At 38.0% G+C, this 18,951-nt stretch overlaps 3 protein-coding genes across 3 annotated transcripts; all 3 read left to right on the top strand.

Annotated features, from left to right (window-relative positions):
- The first annotated feature begins 2,654 nt into the window (after positions 1–2,654).
- Positions 2,655–3,648, top strand: LOC121055813 (rapid alkalinization factor-like). Its single transcript, XM_040529123.1, has one exon. The coding sequence runs from the start codon at positions 2,850–2,852 to the stop codon at positions 3,255–3,257; it is 408 nt and encodes a 135-aa protein (XP_040385057.1). The 5' UTR covers positions 2,655–2,849; the 3' UTR covers positions 3,258–3,648.
- Positions 3,649–5,960: 2,312 nt separating this feature from the next.
- Positions 5,961–9,357, top strand: LOC102716642 (probable U6 snRNA-associated Sm-like protein LSm4). The gene is made up of 7 exons (XM_015837822.2): positions 5,961–6,162; positions 6,262–6,303; positions 6,407–6,505; positions 6,760–6,837; positions 8,134–8,176; positions 8,815–8,970; positions 9,051–9,357. Exons 1-7 carry the CDS (start codon positions 6,160–6,162, stop codon positions 9,071–9,073), a joined length of 444 nt encoding a protein of 147 aa, XP_015693308.1. The 5' UTR covers positions 5,961–6,159; the 3' UTR covers positions 9,074–9,357.
- Positions 9,358–10,465: 1,108 nt separating this feature from the next.
- LOC102716365 (zinc finger CCCH domain-containing protein 4) lies at positions 10,466–18,925 on the top strand. The gene is made up of 14 exons (XM_015832794.2): positions 10,466–10,696; positions 11,492–11,678; positions 12,074–12,247; positions 12,344–12,491; positions 12,906–13,217; positions 14,560–14,706; positions 14,812–14,992; positions 15,984–16,267; positions 16,347–16,463; positions 16,716–16,860; positions 17,116–17,381; positions 17,479–17,670; positions 17,794–18,315; positions 18,515–18,925. The coding sequence occupies exons 1-14, from the start codon at positions 10,549–10,551 to the stop codon at positions 18,680–18,682; spliced, it is 2,991 nt and encodes a 996-aa protein (XP_015688280.2). The 5' UTR covers positions 10,466–10,548; the 3' UTR covers positions 18,683–18,925.
- The last annotated feature ends 26 nt before the right edge of the window (positions 18,926–18,951 follow it).

Here is an 18,951-nt window from a genome sequence, read left to right as displayed (position 1 = left end):
CGCACTGCAAGGTTGCATCGTATCTAGAGTTAAAGCATGTGTTGGCAACAGTAGATATGTGCAAGACAAGCAAAGTGCCGGAGAAACAGTGGGTGCGTGTACCCCTGCATATTTATCGAGTACTTTGTCAGCTATAATTATATTAACTAATTAAACTCAGCAATGTTTCTTACATATGGGATGTTTTTTTAATAGTAACCGGTAGTGGATCGAACCAACAAGGTCAGAGGAGTCTCAACAAGTTAGATAAAATTTTAGTCATCTTTCTATTAATCTTTGTTGTAAAATTTTATAAAATTTTATAGAAGTTTTTATGGGGACTCCAATAGTCTTAATGGAGGTAGCGAAGGCTCGAGTCCCGCCGTCTCCATGCTTTATCTGCCTCTGATAGTAACCAAAGATTGTACTAAGACCAGTCTCAGTGAAAGTTTTATGGACAATAAATAGGGTATCCTGTAAATATTTTTTATGATGTGGCAATATATTAATGAAAAGAGAGATGAAATGAGTTTTATAGAGATGGAACCTGTATGCACAGTTACCTAGACAGCTTGTGTCTTGCATGTAACCTATGAAATAACAGTAGATGAAACTATGCATTAAGAAAGGGGTGTTTTATCCTAGATTTAAATATTTTTAGATGACATGTCACTCTAGATAATCGTGTCCATGAAACTTATACTGAGAATGGTCTAATCTCTCTCTGTCTTGAACTATCGTAGAATTTAAGTAACCGTAGGAGGTCGTTTAGTCGATCTGACAGTACCGATAATGTACATCCATGCTCAATTAATTAGGTGTAGTTAGATAGCACACGTACGTGATGTGGTCATGTGCATGGGTAATGTGTCTGTGTACTGCTTTTATTTTGCCGTGGCAAAAAAACTTATGATCAAGGGGTGTACTGAATTAACTGAAGTATTCAAGATCAGAAGAGAAAAAAAAAAGGAGCTACTGAGCTGGATATATTAGCTCATTAGCAGCACATTGGGATCAGCTATTGTTAATTACTCCCTTTATCCCTGAATGTTTAACGTCGTTAACTTTTTTATACATGTTTGATCATCCGTCTTATTCTAAAAATTTACATAATTATTAATTATTTTTGTATCATTTTGTGTATTGTTAAATATATTTTCATGCATATATATAGTTTTACATATTTGACAGTTTTTTTTGAATAAACGAATAGTTAAACGCGTATAAAAAAGTCAACGGTGTTAAATATTTAGGGACGGAAGTAGTAGTTATGATGCTACATTTTGATCGTGTTTGGTTCAACTCTAGATCTTAATAAAAATTTTTAGAGAAGTTTTACGGGATCAGCTATAGTGTAATTAGTTATGACGCTATATTTTAATCGTGTTTGGCACAACTCTAAATCTTATAGGCTCTCTTCGGTTTGTTGTAATATTACAGAAATTTTGGAGGAATTGAACTGTTTTCTCTAAAATTCCTGTGATCCAAAGAAGTCCATAAAGATTCAGAGAAGTTACGCGGGATCAGCTATGGCTAACTAGCTATGACGCTATATTTTGATATTGTTTCGCACAACTTTTAACCTTATAAAAATTCAGAGAAGTTTCACGCTGCAAATCAATGGGTATAAGCTCCTTAGAATTAGTGTTTTACTTCATCAGCTATGTTCTTTTAATTGATAAAAAATTATCTGATTTTTTTAATCATTATTTAATAGTATAAATGATGAAATTAAATACTAGGAAATTAAAAATCTACTTAAAAAAATGAGATGATGAACTTATAGATAGAACTTTTTTTTAAAAGAAATACAGTTTACTAGTTCAGGAAATAGCATACAAAAACTGAGAGATAATCTAGTGCAAAAAAAAGCAATCCTAATACGAGGAAAAGAGTTGGCTGAGTTGCTTACGTGCACATATGCGGCTACACCGTTATTCGATTTTTGGTCAAGTGCGGGTATCTATATTCCTATATTACAACATCTATTTTGTCTTTTAAAATGTTGCCTTATCATTACCGATTTTCATTCGTAAAAGGTACCCCTCCAGATATTTTGGCTATACGATCGATGTATATATTTTATATAACTATATATATGTATAGATTTATTAGTATTTATTGAATTTAAAAATTACTAAAAGGTCTTGCTTAATACAGTACTCCCTCCGTTTTATAATGTAAGATATTTGATTTTTTATTGCAATGTTTGGCGATTTGTCTTATTTAAAAAATTATAGAAATTATTTTGCTTGTGACTTAATTTATTATCAAAAGAACTTTAAGCACGACTTATAATTTTTTATATTTGTATTAAATTTTTGAATAAAACGAATGGTCAAACGTTAAAAAAAATCAAACATCTTGCATTATGAAATGGAGGTAGTAGAAGTTAGCGCGGAAATTAACCTTGTCTTGTGGTATGTCAATCCAATTTTCGAATAGCTTATATAGACAGAGTATACATGTGTATTTTTATAGGGGTTATATGTGTTAAACAATTTGCGGTAGCAATATATTTTTTTTGGAAATAAAAAAAAGAAGCCTCACCTTGTGATGTCATAGTCCTCCAATGAGTGAAGAATAATGCTGACCAAATGATTCGCGTACATATCTTGCATACGTCCGCAGGAGAGATCCTCCATCTTCCTCTTGTTCATCCAGACCAACCAACGGTCGCTGTTCCGCCACAGCGCCACACCGACGACGACGCCGACGCGCCATCGCCTCACCTACTGCCCCGACCCCGTCCTCCTCTCCTCTCCCGCCATGGCCACCACCTCCATATAACCCCCACCTCGCCTCACACCGTCGATCCCCACCTTTCTTGAATTGCTCGCTCGCTCCGAGATCACAGGTGTTCGACGGACATGGCGAGGGTGGCGGCGCTCGTGTTCTTGCTCGCCGCGGCGGCGACGGCGCTGACGTCGCCCGTGGCGGTGGAGGGCGGCGCGGCGGCGGACGCCGTGGTGGCCGGGCTGGGCGCGGCCGTGGTGATGAGGCGGGGCGGGAGGACGTGCAGGGGGACGGTGGGGGAGTGCATGGAGCACTTCGGCGTCGACGGCGAGGGGGAGGAGGAGCTCCTGGCGGCGGCGGCCGGCGGCGGCGGGAAGCGGCGGGTGCTGCAGGGCGGGTCCGGGTACATCGGCTACGACGCGCTCCGGCGGGACAGCGTGCCGTGCTCGCAGCGCGGCGCCTCCTACTACAACTGCCAGCCCGGCGGCGAGGCCAACCCCTACTCCCGCGGCTGCTCCGCCATCACCCAGTGCAGGGGATAATCTCATGATATGTCTCGTCTCGTCTCAGTGATCGATTTGCCATTTGGTTAAGCTAATCAATCCAATGCCTAGCTACCATGTGTAATTTGCAGCAAGAATTACTGCAGCGTCCTGTCCTTGATCAAGCTAAGCTAAGCTAGGCTAGGCTATAGCTATCAAGATCTCAGTGTCCTTGCAAGTGCCTGCCTGCCTCATGCTTGGTTAATTAGGTGTGTAATGGTCTTAATGGATGGTGTCTTTCTTGCTGCTTTGGGTGAAAGTAATCAAGATTATTTGCTTTTTAATTGTGTATGTATGTCTGCATATTAACTGGTGTTTGCATGAGTTTTTTTTTCTGTCCATGATTTTTGTTTTTGAGTATTCCAATAAAGATTTGCAGAGATGTTTGATAGTTTTTTTAGCTCTGAGTATAGTTTCTGTCACCCCATCTTTTCGCTTTTGCTTATGCTTGTATGCTAAAATTTGAATTTTTAATCTTAAATTTGGAGTTGATTTTGAGGTTTTTTTAGTGTAGTTAATTTTCTAGTTTTATCTTTTAGATCACTAAAAACACGTATATAGGGGTCAAACAATTAATTTCAAGTGAAAGTATTGATTTTCTTTGATTAGGTTGTGGAAAAGAATTTAGAACTAGCTATGAGCTTGCAAGGTCGATTCATGCATGCAAGCTAGCTTGTTAGAAAAGAAACATCGGTGTCCGTTGAGTTGAGCTGTCATTTCATATTTCCTTTTCATTTCATTTTATTTTGGGTCAGATCAGTCACTAATATCACATACGTTGTATGTGGTGGCCAAACTTTAATCACTGTTACTTTGAAAAAAAACTATTTTGGTCCCAAAAATAAAAGGATAGCATCTTTGGTGAAAATGACTCGTAATGAATATTGGATCAATTCAAAGGGGGGTTGATAATGGAAGTGGTCTTTAGCTAGCTAGCAACACATGTTATGTGTAGTTAGGAAAAAATAGCCATTTGGCAATGTCACCAAACTGTGGTTGGGCTGTCATTTTTCATCTTCTGTGTAGTCAATGTACCTAGGAACTTTTTGCACGAAGAAAAGGGGACATGATTGGTTCTTTTCTTAAGAGAGGATAGGGAAAGTCTTCAAAGATAGGACCACACTGTACAAAAAGGGATCTTGAAAAAAATGTTTTTACAAAAAAAAAGATCATAACTGAGAGTAGTACTGTTGTTTTTTTAATCTTGTAACTAAGTCCTATCATCAAATGTTAAAACAGTTGTAGTTAACTTGGCGTCATTACTTTCTTTATATGGGTTCTTACCTTCTCTGAATCACATGCTTAAAAAATGTAACTACAGTGTAACATTTTTCACTATTTGCATAGCCAAATGTTAGCCATACGAATTCCCCCTATATTGTAATTCCCTATATGCCACTAAAATTATACCTGCCATGCAAAAAATCGAACTTTTCTCTATGCCATTCACTTAATTTTTTCTTCCTTACGTGTTAATGTGGTTAAGTTTTCCATCCAAGGTTGTGTTCGGCTCTTGGCAGCAAGTTAACTTATGCTCGGCACGGAAAACATAGTAATAGATTAGTACATGATTAATTAATTATTAATTATTAAAAAATATAAAATAGATTAATATGATTTTTTAAAACAACTTTTCTATAGAAAATTTTTGCAAAAAATACATCGCATAATAGTTTGGAAAGCGTGCGTGCGGAAAAAGAGAGGGGATAAGTTAACTTATGGGGGTGGTGAACGCGGCCCAACTCCATTAACTTATTTTGCTTACGTTCTTTCTATGGCACTGCATGCCAAATGACCCGAAACATAAAATTGAAAATCGGTATTTTCCAATAAAATTTGAAATTAAGACAGCATAATTGAAAATTGATATTTTCAAATAAATTTTAAAAATTCTTATTTTCGGATAAATTTGAAATGACCCGCAACATAGAATTGAAAATTTGAAAAATATCAATTTCTCTACTTAAAATTTTAAACGAGTCAAATCCTTAGTAATTCTATCATTTGTTTTTCTTCAAAACGAATATGCCCTAAATGTACACATATAGTTGCCTTAAAATACAATATCATAACATCGTGAACTCATTTGGTTTTATAAATTTATTATAATGTAAAATTAATTATCAAGGTTTCAAAACTATCACATCATTTGTCATACGCCTGTACTGCTGCAAAATTTTAAATTTTAATTTCAGACTTGATTTGGGGTGCATTAATTGTAGTTTTTCACATCTTTTAGATCGCTACGAGGACATAATAAAAATTCTATCTATAAATTACTTTTTTATCACTAATAAATTGTACACCGAACGATCGTGATTCCGATAGAGTACATATGAGTATCTCTTGAATATTCACCATCTAAAAATGATTTTCAACTCGTTTGGTTAATGCAGGAAATTTATAGTATATGCGGTGTACTCCTTTCAGTTTTTATATTTTACCATGTTGACTATTTATCTTATTAAAAAAATATATAATTACTAATTATTTTGTCACGATTTGATTTATTATAAAAGGAAAGTTAAGAATGACTTATAATTTTATATATTTGTTCAAAAGATTTGAATTAAAGAGTATAATCTACTGGATGTAATATAAAAAGAATCGTATAGGCGGTGTATAACTTGATTTTTTATTAGGACAAGTGTATTACAACCCGTTACGCTCCGGGCCCCAACCCTTTTTCTTCGGCCGCTCGTGCTAGGGCTCGCGAGCTCTTCCCCTGCCCCCCACCTCTCCCACCCAACGAGCCCGCGGCGGCGACGACGACTAGGGTTTTGCCCCCGCCACCGCCGCCGACTTCCTCCCCGCGCCGGCGACGATCCAGGCCGGCCCGCCCCACCGGAGCCCCTCCGCCGATCCAGCGTTCCGGGTTTCCCCCGGATCTAGCGCACGCAAGATGGTTCGCCCCTCGCTCCGCTCTTTTTTCTCGATCTAACGTGCCCTCTCGAATCTCGACGATGGTGTCTGATTCTGTGTCTGTGTTGTTGTTGTCGCGCAGCTTCCTCTCTCGCTCCTCAAGACCGCCCAGGGGCATCCCATGGTAAGATCCCGCCTCCTGCTTCTCCTGGGGCTTGCGTGTGGTTGTCTGGTTTGGTTTCTAATCGGCTAGGGTTTCGGGACTTTCTCTCTGTGGTTTTCTGTAGCTCGTGGAGCTCAAGAACGGCGAGACGTATAACGGGCACTTGGTGAACTGCGACACGTGGATGAACATCCACCTCCGGGAGGTTATTTGCACATCAAAGGTGAAATCTCGCGTCCCCGACTCGCTTTGCTGGTGGATTTTAGTGGGCGATAAGATTAATGACATAGTTTGGATTTCGCGGAAATAGGGAATTGCAAATGGAGAACGTAGACTTCATATTTTTGTAACTTGATGGGGGAGAAAGTGGAACTTATATTTCGGATTGTGTCAATTTTAGTGGGTCATTTGATTCCGACTGACTTGACCGTTTAGTTTGCAAATGCCGCTTCCTCATTGTTATGGCTGTGATTGCAGGATGGCGATAAGTTTTGGAGGATGCCAGAGTGTTACATCCGTGGGAACACCATCAAGTATCTTCGGGTTCCTGATGAGGTATGAGTCTTGAACACGTTGAATCGTGTTTACATATGTGCTTGTAGTTTTCTGGTTCGTTGTTTAGACATGTATAATTGTATGCTGTTTCTCCATCTGCATCATCAATCTTTTGTTTCTGTTAGCATTTGTCGTACCATGATTGCTAGCAAAATCACTATGTTGTTTCCCTTTTAGATCTTGGCTACCAGTATGTCTGTTGTTACATTTGACTAATCTCTCACAGTACATTCATATGCCATTTAACTTATATCTGCCTTCTGGTGTTTTAAAATGATCTGAATGTGGGGCTAATAAAATTTCTTGGTTTCAAATGATTGTGATATGTGACATCAAACAAGTTTCTTTCTGAATTATGACAATAATTATATGGAACTCTGTTGTAGGTAAAGCTACTTTTTTACAGCCAAAGAACATTGAGAATAATTCATATTGTGGAGAAGTAAATATCACATAGCCATGACCTGGATAGTAGGCCACTAGGCCTGAGTATACATTTCTCCTAGGCTACATGATATGTATGTAAATATCTCACTAGTAGTTTAAATTCAGAAATATAGAAGCAAAGCACAGATCGGAATGAATTGAGCCAAGATATGCCCACACTTGTTATCAATTCTGAATTTAACCGGCCTTTCAATCCCTAATTGAAATGGTAGAGGTAGACTTTCTACTTTTACCCGATCTATTGGAATTAGGCAGCGTTTTTATCCTTATCCTTAACCTTAGGCTGCATATTTGTTAGTCCAATTAAAGACAAAAGCATTATTGAGGATCCTGAGATTTAGATTACCGTTTCCTCATGCGGTATAATGGGTTGTTTGGTTTGATAAGTAATCAAACAATCCTACGACGAGTTGGTCCATCATGCGACCTCACGATTTTAGTCAGTTTCTTCATTTTTGATGAGATGATGGAATGGACAATCTATAACTTCCCAATCAAACAATCCTGATTTAGGATCATATGGTTCATTCACTCATTCCTCAAGCAAAACAGGCCATTGGTTCATCTCTTGCTAGATATCTCTCATGTTCTTTGTTTTGTTATTTTACTGTTCTGTTCTTATTTTTGGAGGCCAAATAGCTATGGGATGTTCTGGATACCTAACATTACATTTCTGTTTCATTTATTTTGTTTGGCAATGTTAACACATTTTGATAGGTTATTTCTGTCCTTCCATGTAATTCTGGCATGTGTTCTGTTTTGTTACCTTCATGATGACGATGCACAAGCATTATCATCTTTATCTGTGCTTACCAATCCTGATTGCATGCGTTTATTTTCTTATGACAGGTGATTGACAAGGTCCAGGAAGAAACTTCAAAGAGCAGATCAGGTATGCACCCAACGGTTCCAGCTGTTGTACCTTGGTTTAGATGTTTTCATATTTTCAATGAAGTTGATGAAACATTTAATCATTAATTTTGCTTATTAGTTGCTTGCGCTTCACAAACTTCACCTTACTGCAGTTCGTTATTGGAGATAAATTTGACCTTTTCAGTTTCCAAGATAGGACTTTTGTCGTAGTTCATAAGTTTTAGTAGTAGAGCTGTAGAACTACATTATATGAATGTATGTAGCTGATAAGGTCTGCTGGAGACATTTTGTATGTGGCAGTGCAAATGCTTTTATGTGTGCAAATAGTAATGAGACTGGTTCTATACTTCGTCTGCTTTTTGATTTTAATGACCATAATGTAAACTACATTTTCAAAACAAGCAATGAATACATATATGATTACACCTTACGGTAAAAATAGTATCAAATCAAACTGTAAATGCACGTTGATTTGATTTAGTGGAGTATCCTACATCTACAATGTTGTTGATATGATTCATGAATAGTGTTCCCTGTTTTCTTGTATGCGGTATATTATGGTTATTCCGAATTTCTGATTGCTGGAAAGTTTCACCTTTTTGGACATCTTTTAAAGTTATGTGGAATCCTGAATGGCCTATGCTCTTGTAAATGCAGATAGGAGGCCACCAGGTGTTGGCCGTGGAAGAGGAAGAGGTGATATAGGTGCTAAACCTGGAGGCAGAGGCATTGGGCGCGGCCAGGATGATGGTGGCAGCAAAGGTGGTGGTGGTCGTGGAAGGGGAGGAATTGGAGGTAAAGGCGGCAACAAAGGTATGCTTCTTGCTTGAATTTAGACTATGCTACCGAGTATTTTGCATTTCGTTCCGAGGAGATAACCATTGCATTGGCAGGTGGAGGCCGCGGACGTGGGTGAGAGGGAAGGTCACCATGTGGGGATGCCGCTTTTTTAAGGCCTTGTGGTTGTGTCACATAGATTGCTTAGGACGGTGAAGAATGGACTGGTGGGGTTAGCATTGTTTTATCATTTTGTGGTACCGCTGAAAAATGCTTCATGGGTCCAGAAGTTATGTGAAGAGGCATGCTGTTGCTTGTCTCAAAACAATTTGTTTGATGTCTGGACCCTCGACTATTGAATATTATTGTGGTTGCATAATCTGTTCTATCAGAGAGCCAGGTAAAGCTGTTGATGTTCATGACTGTTTAGGAGTACTTTATCTTTTCGTTTCTCGTTTCTGTTTATACTTAATGCAAAATTTAAAATTTTAACCTTAAATTAGTTGATTTTGGGGAGTTTTTACCATACTTTATTTTCTAGCTTTTAGCCTTGACTTTTAGATAACTAAAAATAAGTATATAAAAGTTCAATTAATAAATTATTTAATGTTTACGAATATACCGTTAAACGTGCTGTCCGCCAGCTTTGTCTGCATGGCAAGCTTTCTTACGCCCAAATCTGATTTGGGCGAAACGTTTTTGTCGTTCGTAGTAATTGGTTTCAGCTTTATGCCGTGTGATCCTGTCAAGTTTGGTTACCACTCTCGCAAACTGCTGCGGGCTGAGAAACACTGGGCCCATAGGAGGCTCATGATAAAATATTGGGCCCACAAGAAGCATAATTAATAAGATGTGGACTTGTTAATCTTTCTCTATTTCCTTCACGATTCGCGAATCAAACTCCTCCGTGGAAAGGAAATAAATCTGTAAAAAGTAGTAACTCCATTTTCCAAAAATGATGATATATTTTTATGATAAGTAAAAAGGAGATAATAAAAAACCTTTAAGGATAATCTAACTCTATTTTCCAAAAAAGGAAGAGAGATTTTTTTGATAACTAAAAAGGACATAATAATAATAAATCTTTAATAAAAGATAAATCTTTCGAATTAGTACTCGTAACAGATTGTGCTACGAGGATTATGCGCGCATGGTACCGACGATCACGGGCCCACGTTCCCAGTTGCGTGGCCTACGTGGACCAACCAATGTGCACAGGTGGGTCCATAAGTCAACTCATGTTGACCATGTGGCCCCACCAGTCAGCGTCACGCGAGACCGTCAACCAAGTCACTCGTGGTTGACTGACCTGCGTGACCCACTAACCCCGTGCCAGAGCGAAGAGAGGCCGAGGGATCCGTGGACCCGGCGTTGGTGCACCGCGGCGGAACCCCGTGCTCCCGTGGTGGGCCCCATGTCCATGGATCGGGTCCATGCCTTCTAGCGCATAGGCGCATAGGCGCATAGGCGCATAGCTAGGAGTAGTGCGCTAGTACTAGCTCCCCTTCAAAAAAGGGAAGGAAAGCACTTCTTCCGCCTGTTGCGGAACGGAAAAGGGGCGCGAGGAGGCAAAGCTTGGAGGAGAAGGAAGCCGCCGCCGGACGGGACGGGAGCATGGCGGAGGAGGGCGAGGAGCAGGGGGTGGGGGTGGTGGTGGTGGAGGAGGCGCGGCCGCCGCTCGCCGTCGAGGCGCTCCGCCGGAAGATCGTCGAGAAGGTGAAGGTGAATCGCGTCACGTTGATCTTGGGGGACACCGGATGCGGTAACCGCACTGCTCTCCCTCCCTCCCTCCCTGTCTCTGTGTGTTCACGTTCGCTCGTGCGATTGGCTCCCGTGGGGTTGGGTTGGGTTGGTCGGTGGTGGCGTGGGGGGTTTTGCGTGGGAGGTTTTGGCGTTTGATTGCATTTTGTGGCAGATTGTCTCTTTTTTTTTTTCCTGAGGGAAAGTTGGGTGCTTGCTTCGTTCTGTTACGTTTTTTCTACTAACTATGGTGTTCTCCGGTCTACAGTGGATGGCATTGAGGGGTTTTGATTGAAATTTCTACCAATGTTGAAAGGGTTTTAGCGGATTTCAGCTTTTGATTGAATTCGGGAAGAGTTTAGCGTTTTTCAACGTAAATATGTTTTTGCATCTTTACCAGGTTTTTCTTAGTAATAAGAGATTAGTTCTTCAAACAGGAACATGATAAGATAATGATTTAGTAATAAGAGATTGGTTCTTAAAAACAAAATTGAAAAGTAAGATGATGGTGGGCAGGGTATTATTTTTCTTATTTGTTATTTCTGTTCCTTCTGACAACAATGTGGATTTATTATCTTCTGCTTTGGGTAGTCTAACTTTACTGATGTGAGTGTTGCATTGTTATTATAAATTCAGTGCATTTCCGCCCTACAGTTATGTCACATGGCATTCATTTTCTCTGTTTTGTTGTTGCAAATTCAGCTTGTTGAATTAATGATTGGTAAGAAAACTAACAATGCGTGTATCATTCTCTAGGACGTAAAATGTCTGCCTAATCTGGACCTACTAACGGGTTAAATTTGTTGATTTCTTGTAGGAAAGAGCTCTATGGTTCCCCAGTTCCTCCTAGAAGAAAATATGGAACCCATTCTATGCACGCAACCAAGGAGGTTTGCAGTAGTAGCCATTGCTCAAATGATAGCTGAATCTCGCAAGTGTCTGGTTGGAGAAGAGGTTGGGTATCACATAGGACACTCAAATATGTCTAATCTCAATTCTACAAGGTAATTCCTCTGTCTCATATTGGTCAGGTGGATGTATCATTACAGTTTTCTACTATTACTGCTGATCTCAATTAACACTGTTATGCATTAGCAAAGGATATTGCGCATTATGAAGGATTGAGTTCTTGTAGTATATGGTTTTTTATGTGAGAGTTTTAGTATATAGAGAAGGCACCCAAGCAAACTTGCTCCATTCTGGTCAGCCAGTCTATGTCGCCCATTTATATCCGCACTGCCACTGTGGATCCATCATGTAAAACAGGGCTACACTCTCTCTCAGAGTTTCATGCTATGTTCTCACCCACTTATTGATTTACTTGCAGTTTTCAAACCTTCTTTCTTACCCACTTATTGATTGACTTTCAATTTTCAAACCTACTTGGTGCATGAATCAGCTCAAGAATTGTTTTCAAAACGGCTGGTGTTGTGTTGGAGCAAATGCGTGACAAGGGCATTTCTGCATTAAACTATAAGGTTATTATTCTCGATGAAATACATGAAAGGTCAGTGGAATCTGACCTTGTTCTTGCCTGCGTCAAGCAGTTTATGATGAAAAAGAATGATTTAAGGTAAGTGCTGCAGTTACATGCATTAATGCTCTCACATCAGTAAAGCTAGACTCCCTGCTGATTGATAAGCCATACGCCATGCCACTCTTGACATAGGTTGATTTTGATGTCTGCCACTGCTGACATCACAAGATATAAGGAATACTTCAGAGATATCGGAAGGGGTGAAAGGGTTGAGGTGATTGCCATTCCTAGTAGTCCACGCAGTAACATTTTCCAGAGAAAAGTTCTCTACCTTGAGCAGGTAAATGTTACACCTGACTTTAGGAAGTCAGCTATCCATGTTTACTGTTATGAAATACCACTAAACTTCAATAGGATTTTTTTTTCAGTTTCTAGTTCAAGTTGCATACTATACCTTATTGCCTTCACAGTATGTGATTAGCAATTTACCACACATACTGCAGTTTATTCCTGTATTTTGCTACTGGTCTCTTTTTTTGCCATGAATTTTACTAGTCCATCATTGAACAATCATGATAGTCTATTTCCTACATCTGTATTTCTTAACTATAACAACTTAAAATTATGATTTGAACTTTTAACAATACTATTATTGGTTCCTTATTTAGGCCAACTTAATTATCGTTTTCCTTTGTTTGTCCCTGTTTGTTGTTGTTCATATGCTTATTACATAATGCTATGTAATGCTGCACAGATTGTTGACATTCTGAAGATGGATTCTGAATCACTAGCAATGAAGTACTGCTCTGGACCGGACATTACCGCTGATGCTGGTCTAAAACCTGATGTGTATGAACTTATTCACAAGTTATTGTTGCATATACACCAAAATGAGCCAGACATCGAGAAGAGTATTTTGGTGTTTCTTCCTACATACTATGCTTTGGAGCAACAATGGATTCGTCTGCTGTCTGCTAGTTCAATGTTCAAAGTACACATTCTCCATCGCAGCATTGACACTGATGAAGCTCTTCAAACTATGAAGGTCTCAAAGTCTTGTCGCAAGGTACAATTTTCCGCATTGTAACTAAGCTTTGTGCTTTAGTCAAGTGTTTCTGAGTTGTTAAGATTTTCTCCATACCAGTGACAGACATAATGATAAACATTATACAGACAGTACATGGAATTACCATTGTCTCATGTTTATTAATACCTCCATCCCAAAATACTTGTCTTTCTAGAAATCAAATTTTGCCCCAATATACTTCTCATCCAAGAGTACTACTTATCACATCAATCACCTCTCATTCAAATTTATTACTATTATACCCCTAACCATACAATATATAATAAGGGGTACTATATTCTTTTCTTCTCAAATCTTATTATATGCTAAACAACCTAGAAGGACAAGAATTATGGGATGGAGGAAGTACTTCCTCTGGTTTTTAATGTTTGACGCCTTTGATTTTTTATATACGTTTGAACGCTCATCAAAAGTCTGAAAATATACACAAATATAAGTCATACTTAAAATACTTATAATGATAAAAAACATCACAACAAAATAAATGATAAGTGTGAGTAATTTCGTTCACTCTCATCTTTTTGCTTATGCTTATGCTTATAAGCCAAAATTTGAATTTCCAACCTAATATTTGGAGTTGATTTTGGTTTTTTTTTCCATCAAAGGTTATTTTCCAGCATTGGCTTTTAGATCATTAAAAATACGTATAAAAGTTTTATTCAAATTTTTTTTTGTTTGTAAATATATCGTTTGGCTTTTTCCATGAAAAAGTCACCCATTTTAATAAGGCATGATCAAAAATGTATCCTAAAGTCAACAACTTGAAACATTAAAAACTGGAGGGAAACTATCCTTGTTTTCTACTTGCAAGTACATGTCTGCTAGCCTGCAATAGTTTCAGCATAAATCATAAATCTATTTAACAACGTTACACATTCCTGGTTACCTGTAGAATTGCATTCTGCATATATTAATGTATGCACAGACCTTGCTCTGCGTCTTCATGATAAACAGAAAATCCAGGTTTGCCAGCATCTGGAGAAATCTGATTTCAGTTCTAATATTTTTTCTCTTTCCAACATTCCTATGCAAATTCATTGTTTTTTTCCAGAATAGTTATGAACACAGGATCCAGTCCCTGGCTTCTGGGGCTCTGTCTGCTGCATCCTCCTACGGCAACAGATCCAGAGACCTGGAGTACTAAATGACCCTGATAATCATATAATTTGCACTTAAATAATGTACTATTGATTGAGTATTTAGCATTCAAAATTTACATGGTTGAAAGTTTGAATAAATTTCGTCCTAATTGGTTGTGATTGAACTCAGGCAAAAAGTTGCTTGTGATTTAAACTAGCATTTCTTGTGTATTTTGTTACAGGTTATACTGGCAACAAACATTGCAGAATCATCTGTTACTATTCCAGGAGTTGCTTATGTCATTGACTCCTGTAGATCACTGCAAGTCTATTGGGACCCAATAAGGAAAACTGACTCAGCTGAGCTTGTATGGGTTTCTAAATCTCAGGTTATTACTCACAGTTATACCTATGCGTTTCTTTATAACTACAGTTCAACCCTAAAGCTAGAAAGTTGCAACTAACAACTATACAACTATCTGTAATCTTTCTAGGCTGAGCAGCGGAAAGGCAGGACAGGGAGAACATGTGATGGTCAAATTTATCGCTTGGTAACAGGACCATTTTATAACAGTTTGAATGATCATGAGTATCCTGCCATTTTAAGATTGTCCTTGAGAGAACAGGTGCTCATGATTTGTTGTGCAGCGTCCCGAGCTATTAATGATCCTCATGGTAATTCTTTTTATGCATATTTTTTATTCGTGTTTCTTCTAACAAGTTTGACCCTTGTTACATATGCATAGATTTATATCCTATGTTTTTCTAATGTTTTGTGCTGGAGTACAATTAGCACTATTTATATTTTGAGAAGTTACAATTGCTTTTCTTTTGTTTCTTTATAAGGGCTGCCCCACTCATTTTACTTGTCATCTAGGACATCGGAACCAATGCACATGTTTTTTCAACGACAAATGTAATATCATATGTACATTTTTTTTGCATGTATTAATGATTTAAGTTTTCAGGGTTTGATAGCTTGCATCCTAAAACAATATGGACTTGTCAATGGAGGGAATGCTAAGTTAGTAGAAAGTCATTATGTGTCATACAATTCAGAAACTTACCATTGATAAAATAGTTTACTTCAATGATATTTATTCATATCATGCACTCACCGTTTTCGACTGAATAGTCCGTGAACTAGAAGGATGGAAGCTTATAACTATCCTAGTGTCTATGCAGCCAATTCTAGGAAGTAGGAAGGTTTGGTTCTGTTGTTTTGTTTCTTCTTGACCTTTATTAAATTAGAGATTCACATCTCAACTAGGTTATCGTGCATTTAGTTTAGACTCTAGAGACGTCGATGACAATATGATATGATATAAATCAAAAACAAATCTGGTGAACTGTACATAAGGCAATTACATCAATTTTGCCATGATTCAATTCTACTATATATTTATAGAACAAAAAAGAAAATATAATACCATGCAAGTATGTTTAAAATATTTTTGAGAATTACTAAAACAATAGCCATGTGACTACTCCAAAATACTTCAATGTAAATTAGTGAGTACTTGAAAATTATTTTCTTCAATATACACCTTTATTACATGAAATATTTGGTTTGGAGGAAGCATTATTTTTCGTGTTTCTTAATAGTTGATCATTTTTGTTTTACATTAAATTAAAGTTTTAACTATCAGGGATTTGTTTCTGATAGTGCTGCTGCAAAAAGTTCTTGACCCACCAAAATTGGATGTTATCGAAGCTGCACTGGAATCTCTTGTTCAAATTCGTGCATTAAATAAGCCACTCTCTCCTAGAGGGTGCCATGAGCCAACTTTTTATGGATGTTTGCTCAATAGTTTGCCACTCTCATTTGATGCTTGTGTTCTTGCCCTTAAATTTGGTGATATCGGCTCCCTGCATGAAGGAATTCTGATCAGCATTATGTTGGACATCCAACCACTGCCTATCATCCAACCTTTTGGTCACCAACAATTGGTATGTGTTTTTGTTGCGTCATCACTAATCTTGCATCGTTATGTTGTTGTAGTTATATATTGTACTGTTTGTTTTACAGTGCAAGATATACAGAAACAACTATTTTGAGGAGGGCATTGACCTGCGAATTGGCAAGAAGGAAGCTACGCTCGTTGGAAATCTTTGTGCATTTCAATTTTGGCAGCGAATGTTTAAGGTATATCATATCTGTAATAATCATGTTCCTTGTGCATATCTACATATCTTATGCATTAATAATTGATTCAACATTTATGATTTAGGCTTGTCAATTTCCATGTTAACATTGTGTTCCTTCTTTTAGCCGTTAAATAATTCATATTGGGCCTTAATAAAACATTATTATATATAATATTCAATGCACATTTACTTTTTTTTAATCTTCTGTTAGAAATGTTTATTACATCAGTTATGTCTCCATATGTTCCAGGACAAGTATTTTCTGGACTGTTTGATAAATGTGGTGAACACTCAAGAACCAAAGGCATCTAATGGTTTTCTTGCTAAACCTGAAGCCGAGTGGTGTGCATTTCATAACCTCGTGCCAACAGCGCTTAACTACATCTCTGAAATTTGTATGTCCTGTACCTATACCTCATTATAACAAAAATTCTGAAGTGAATTAATTGTACTCTTGTAGCAGTAGGTAGCCTCACGGTATATTTGGGTTTCACATTTTTTAAATATGTTGCTTACCTTCTCGTACCGTATAAAGTTCCAATATGATTTGGAAACTGTTGAACAGTGGTGTTCAAGCAAAACATACATAGTACGCGTGCACACTATAGCGTTATATGAAATATGTGTTGCTAACCCTTCCTTTTGAACAGATGATGATATTATGGGAACACTTCACCGATTTAGACCTAGTTTTCTGGTGAAAATCAATCCTCCAATGTACCTTCAGCCTTTTGAATTCCACCACGTGTGTCGTCACCATGAAGTACTGGAATTAGAGAATACAAATCCACTTCCATCAGAAGCTGAGAATTCTCAATTGGATTCACATAGTAGTTGTGCTGCAACCCCTTATGTTTCTCCAACTGATTTTGGAGCCAGTATTGTTGTTAAAACACTGAAGAAACTTATCAAGGAGGTGCGATAAACGTTTTATGTATGTATTATGTATTATGTATTATGTATAATTTATAATTTATATATGCAACAATAAATGGTTCCTGTTTTCTTCACAGATGAAGACACAATCTGCAGAGGACAAGGTAGTAACTTATAGGGAACTTGTTTGTGGTTATGCTCAACCTGTGTTTAAAAGTGAGATGTGTGTGTTCTTTCTTAATGGATCATGTAATCGAGGTGACACATGTCATTTTTCTCATTCTTCGCTTGCCCCAAGACCAATATGCAAGTTTTTCCTCACATTACAGGTACAATGTTGACTTCTTTGAAATCAGTAACTTTTGAGTTGGTATAACTTTCGAACCCTGATGTGTACATGGACTCTTATTTATGTTTGTTTATATTTCTGATGTGTTGTTTATTTTGATCAGGGTTGTCGAAATGGTAACTCGTGTTCATTTTCACATGACTCTGGATCCCTTGTTTCTTCATCTATCACTTCTGGATTTTGCTCTCAGGAAGATAGAGCCACGTCAGTGTGTTGTAAAAGGTTACTGCCTGCTGCTGGTGATGGGTATATTCTTGTTATGAATGATAAAAGTTTACAGTTCTCTTGTAAACTTTGTAACTATTATGATCCCACCAAGATTATTGCCTGTACACCTGGTTTTCAATCAGTTGAGTCTGATTCAGTGACCAAGGGCCTCAAGATTCTACAAAATTTGACTGATCCCTATCATCTACTCATTGGAGGTGAACATAAACTATCAGTTCCATGGACGAAACTGAGACGAGTCTTTTGGTTTGCTGATCTTGATTCCGACGAGTCAATAGGCGAGCAAGATCTTCTGCAGAAGTTTTTCAAGTATATTGCCATAAAGACCTTGTCAGAAAAATTGTCAGATTTGCAGGTCATTGTGATCATGAATAACACAAAATTTGTTCAGTTACAGGTATGTTGCTCTTAATTTTTCATTACAAATTTAAATTCCCTCCTCACACATCATTTTACTAAAAACTACTGTCAAGTTGGACTTCATTTTTTGGCTGGTATGTATGACCCTATTAGAAACTTAGGAATGAAAGCGTCCAAATTTAAGTGTGAATTTACTGTAAACATCCAGATGTATTTTGTTTTGGCTTCTTCTGTAGGTGGAAAGATTGGCAAGAGAGTGCTTCTTATTTCTGGGCGAATCATTTATGTTTGATGAAGCAACTCTTGGATGGTTCTCGGATACCCCAAGGTATCCAAGAGGGATGCAAGTATCAGCACCAGTTGCTTACATCTTTAACATGCATGCTCCCACTGGCGTTCAGTAGGGTGATTACGCATCAGAACTGCGTAAAGTCTTGTACAGAGACTACTTAGATCATTACAGATATTCCGCATGTGAATAGCCTGCCCAGATCATTTTTGCGAGCTGTAATTTTTTGGTCAGTTCAGCTTTTACAGAAATGTAAGGCTAACTTGATGGCTATCTGAATTGGAATTCTCTAGGGAACTTTAATTGAAGTAACAGGCACGGGTGCATCTTCAAATGTTGGTTCTGAACTTAATTGGTGTCGAACTTCCTACACTGAAAGCTTGA

This window comes from Oryza brachyantha, chromosome 1, assembly GCF_000231095.2.
Source record: "Oryza brachyantha chromosome 1, ObraRS2, whole genome shotgun sequence".
NCBI lineage: Eukaryota > Viridiplantae > Streptophyta > Magnoliopsida > Poales > Poaceae > Oryza > Oryza brachyantha.
This window is presented reverse-complemented; position numbering and strand designations above follow the sequence as displayed.